At 20.9% G+C, this 4,916-nt stretch overlaps 1 protein-coding gene across 1 annotated transcript in view; it reads right to left on the reverse strand. All coding sequences in view use genetic code 6, as the record gives it.

Annotated features, from left to right (window-relative positions):
* Positions 1 to 3,854: 3,854 nt before the first annotated feature.
* TTHERM_00488400 (cell surface immobilization antigen) overlaps positions 3,855 to 4,916 on the reverse strand; it is a gene marked incomplete at both ends in the record, with an annotated part of 1,342 nt that continues 280 nt past the window's right edge. Inside the window, 3 exons of the mRNA XM_001016815.2 lie at positions 3,855 to 4,534; positions 4,635 to 4,661; positions 4,886 to 4,916. The exon at positions 4,886 to 4,916 is cut by the window's right edge and continues 123 nt beyond it. Of these exons, the coding sequence (XP_001016815.2) occupies positions 3,855 to 4,534; positions 4,635 to 4,661; positions 4,886 to 4,916 (738 nt within the window). The remainder of the gene's footprint in view (positions 4,535 to 4,634; positions 4,662 to 4,885) is intronic.

The raw sequence follows: 4,916 nt of genomic DNA on the forward strand, positions 1-4,916 counted from the left end.
TTTATTTTTATTGAGAGTAGTTTTTTTAATTTGGTATTTTATTTAATTTAATTTTATTAAATATTACATTTTTAAAAATTTTTTACATCTCAATTTAAAGATCAGGTTGTAAAATAAAATTATATATATAGATTAAATTGTATTTAAATTTGTAAGACTATATAGATTGATTAATAAATTAGTTCTGCATGTGTTTTTACTTATGTTTATGTGCTTAATTAATCAATAATAAATAACCTTAAAATTTTTTAATTTTATCTGAATCAAATTTATCAGATCATCAGTAAGTTCAATGTTTTTTATAGGAAATAAATTTAGGAAATATTATACAGTTTAGTTATAAGTTTTCTAAATTCTATGGATGTTATAAGCAAATGTTTTTATTTAAAAATTAAAATAATTATATGATAAAATATTTATTTTTAAAGCACCAAAATTTTTTGATGACTTTTGACTTTACTCAAATTTAAAATTTAGAACTTATGAGTTATTGAGAAATAGAAAAGTTAACCAGCCAGACTTCGAACAACTAAGAAATATCTAACTTTAATTTAAGCTTTACATTAATACGAATTATTCATTCTTTCAAAAAAAATTTAATTAACTATACATGAATGTAAGAAGTCTTTGAAAATCTGTAAATTTTTTACCATTTCTTAAAATCTTAATTAATTAATCATGAATACATCATCATAATTATTACACCAGTTATTTTAATCAACTGAAAACTAATTTTATAGATTTTTTAAATTAAATCAGTGTAAGATAATTAAGAGGAGTAAATAATATTAATCATATTTAAAATAAATCAAGAGGTCAAAACATTTTTTTGGCTTCATAAATCAATTTAATTTGAGATAAAAGATATTTTGATTTTTTTTTCAAATTATTAAACATTAGCCTAAATTCATATTATTTATAACATTTGGCAGATTTTATTAAAAAGAAAAAAGTTTTATGCCTCAAAATATACTATAAACGTGAATTATTTTTTATGATTGAATTTCTTTTTTGTAAATAATTATGATATATTGATTAATTAATAATAGACTTCAAAATATTAATTAACTGTTTTGAAATTTTCTTGGTCATTTACTTAAAGTATATTTTTGCATATCAATTAAACTTCTTCAAGCTTAACTTTTTCTGAAGCTTTACAAATTAAAAAAATCAAATAGATAGAGAATCAAACATATATATTAAGGTATAATTTTTTCATTTGAAATACATTTAGTTAGATAACTTACTTAATTTTTATATGGGTTTACTTAAACAATTAAATAGATAAACGTATTAATTATTTTTATATGCAGAAAGTAATACTAAATATTTTAACTTTATCTCTAAAGTAAATTACTAATATGTTATAAAATAAAGGTAAAATTTAATAAATTTAAGAGTAGATAAATAAAAAAATCTAATCTATTATAAATAAATATTTTTATAAATAAATTTAAATTGTAAAATAATTGTTAAATATTTTAAATTTAATATGCTTAAGAAAAGAAAATAGTCTGCTTGCTTAAACTAAATAGAAAAATGTAATAAATTTTATTTAAAAATTTGTAGATTATTTGTTCTATTTATCTATTCTACCGTAATACCTCGTTTGGCAGATGCTTTGAGATAGATACCTAAAATATAGTACCCCAGAGCTCCAAATTTTACTTAATCCCCTCCTCGAATCATGACTTATTCGATGGTAAGAGGCTTTTTACGGTATTAATTTTTGGTTTTTATCAATCACTAGAACCTATTAAAAGAAAGAAATATCTTTTCTAAACTGAAATAAGAAGCTATTAGTTCAAATTTATTCAATTTAATGATTAGCTTTCTTTTAAATCCATAAAAATATTTTGACTATCAATCCTTAATTTTTAAAAATTTTAAATTCATCAAGCAATTTATTTATTAAGATTATTTTATTTTTTATTCTACTTTTAGGTTTAAAATATTAAGAAATTTTAATAAATAAAATAAATATATTCTATAAAAAATGAATATTTTTTATTTAAACATTTTTAAAAAGAAATAAATGTGCTTCAGAAAAGAAAATAGCGTACCTTAACTTAATAAAAAAAATGTAATTAATTTTGTTTATAAATATTGTAAGCTATTTATTAATTTTACTTTTCTGTTTATATCTGGCTTTTATGGATCATTAGAATCTATTAAAAGCAGAATCTTTTCTAAATTAAAATAAGAAGAAATTGGTGGAAATTTATTAAATTAATTAGCCTTTTTTCAAAATTAATAAAAAAGATATTTTACAATCAATCTTTTAAATGTAAACATTTGTAAGTTGATCAAGATTTACGTTTATGAAGAGAATTTTATTTTTGATTGTACTTTTAGGTTTAAAATATAAAGCAATTTTTATAAATAAAATAAATCTACCCCATAAAAAATAAACATTCTATATTTAATAAAATATTATAAAGTTAAAATATTTGTAAAATATTTTTAAAATCAAGTAATTAAATGCGTTACAGCAAAGAAAGTGTCATACATAAACTAAAATAAAAAAAACTAATTAATTTTGTCTTGTCTCTGATGGTTTCTATGAGTGGCTGTAAGATAATAAAAAGCAGTATTTTTTAGAAATTAAAATAAGAATTTATTAGTTCAAATTTACTAATTTTCATAGTTAATTTTGATTCAATATCCATAAAAAGACTTTATGCTACCAACCCTCAGTTTGCAAAAATTTTTGGATGAATCAAACATTTTATTTATCCCTATTATATTATTATTGATTTTACTTTAAGGTTTCATATTAAAGATGCATTGAATAAAATATTTAATTTAGGGTGATATATAATAGAATTAAAGATAAAACTATAAAGATTAATAATAAAAAGTGCATAATCTTTTATTTTAAAATATTATCTTTTATCAAATAATATTCGTTATGATTTATTTATTTATGAAATAATAAAATATTTATGATAATATTTTCTCTTTTTATTTTTAATTAGAAAATTAAAAAACATATATTTTAGGTGGAGCTGAGAAGTTAAAGGAATAAATATATTTTACTTAGACATTTTTATATTGAATTTAAAATTAACAAAAAGGTTATGCTTAAATATTGCATTTTATGTAGAGACATTTTTATTTAAAGAATAAGTAAAAAATAAATTTAATTGTAATCAGAAGATTAAAGTTTTTAAATGGAATTTAAAGCTCTTTTTTATAATATAAAAATGTAAATATTAAAGTTTTTAAATAAAACATAATGCCTTTTAGGAAGAAAGAAAGAATCAACTTTTCTCTCTTGATTTAGATAAATTTGAATCAATTTTTTCTTCTAAATTTCTATTTAGATTTTGGATAAATTAATAAAATTCCAAATCTGAAGTTTTAAATTGACAAATTTATAATTTAAACATACGAATTTTTAAAATTTTTAATATTAATACAATAGATCTTCACATTTTAAATAATCAAGCATTTTTCATAATTTTGTAACAAAATATTTAAAAATTAATTTGTAAAATTTATTTATATGGCACCTATTTGTTACTCCTGCTGGTGAAATAGCTATCATATTATTTTTAAACTATTCATCAATAAAAAAATAGTAAAATTTATTAACAACTTTTCTTGCATAAATATTAATTAATAATCATAAAAATAATTACTTTGTAACGTTAGAGGAAATATTTATTTAATTAATTTATATTTTAAAATATAAAATTTTAAAAAGATTAAATCTTAATTTTGAAATCAAATCAGCATACATATATATAGATATATACCTAAATAACATTATTTATTTATCATACACACGTACGCCAACAATCTCAAAAAATGTTTAATAATGATTGTATTTAGATTTATTTTGCTTATTTTCAAATAAGTAAAGAAGCTACTAGCAATGCTGAAACAGCTATAACTGAAGAACTACTGCTAGAAGCTGCAACGCATTATGTATGATCTGAACTAGCTTTAACATTAGCAGAGTTCTTACCACCTGCATTACATACTTGGCAATCGCTATCAGTCCAATTACTATTTCTAGAGCAATTTCCACCAGTAGGATTTACGCAAGCTGTACCATAAGAATTAGCGAATTTGTTTTTTGAGCATGAAGTACAGAAGTTATCTGTTAAACCAGAATTAGGCATAGGAGCAGCTAAGCAAGATGTAATCACACAATTTGTTGTATCTGAAGCTTTTGTCCATGTAAATGCTGCAGAAGGGAGGGCACCGCAGCTAGAAGTAGGACAACTTCCTTATGATTAGCATGCAACATTACTACCTGCAGAAGGTGTGGAACTACATCCAGTTTAAGCAGCGTTAGCATAAGTATTTCCACTTTATGGGCAAGAAGTACAAAAAGTATCAAAAATATTTGATAAGCTACCACCCACAGCAGTACAATCAGTAATTTTGAATTTGCCACCTGTAGTACTTGTAGTCCAAGTACTTGCACCAGCTGAACCACAAGTAGTAGAGTCAGAAGTTGAATTACAAGTAGCATCTGCACCAGGGGTGCCAGCAAAAATCAAGGCTACTGAAAGAGAAAGTACTAATAATTTTTTAATCATTTTACTTTTTATTGAGAGTAGTTTTTTTAATTGGGTATTTAATTTAATTTTATTAAATATTACATTTTTAAAATTTTTTACATCTCAATTTAAAGATCAGGTTGACATCTAAGTAAAATAAAATTATAAATATAGATTAAATTTTATTTACATTAGGAAGACTCTATAAATTGATTAATAAATTAGTCCTGCATGTGTTTTTACTTATGTTTATATGCTTAAGTAATCAATAGTAATCTTACAATTTTTTAATTTTTATGTGAATCAAATTTATCAGGTCATCAGAAAACTCAAATGCTTTTATTTGAAATAAATTTAGGTTTATATTATACAATTTAGTGATAAGTTTTCTAAATTCATTGG

This window comes from Tetrahymena thermophila (genome assembly GCF_000189635.1).
Source record: "Tetrahymena thermophila SB210 genomic scaffold scf_8254636, whole genome shotgun sequence".
NCBI classification, from domain to species: domain Eukaryota; phylum Ciliophora; class Oligohymenophorea; order Hymenostomatida; family Tetrahymenidae; genus Tetrahymena; species Tetrahymena thermophila.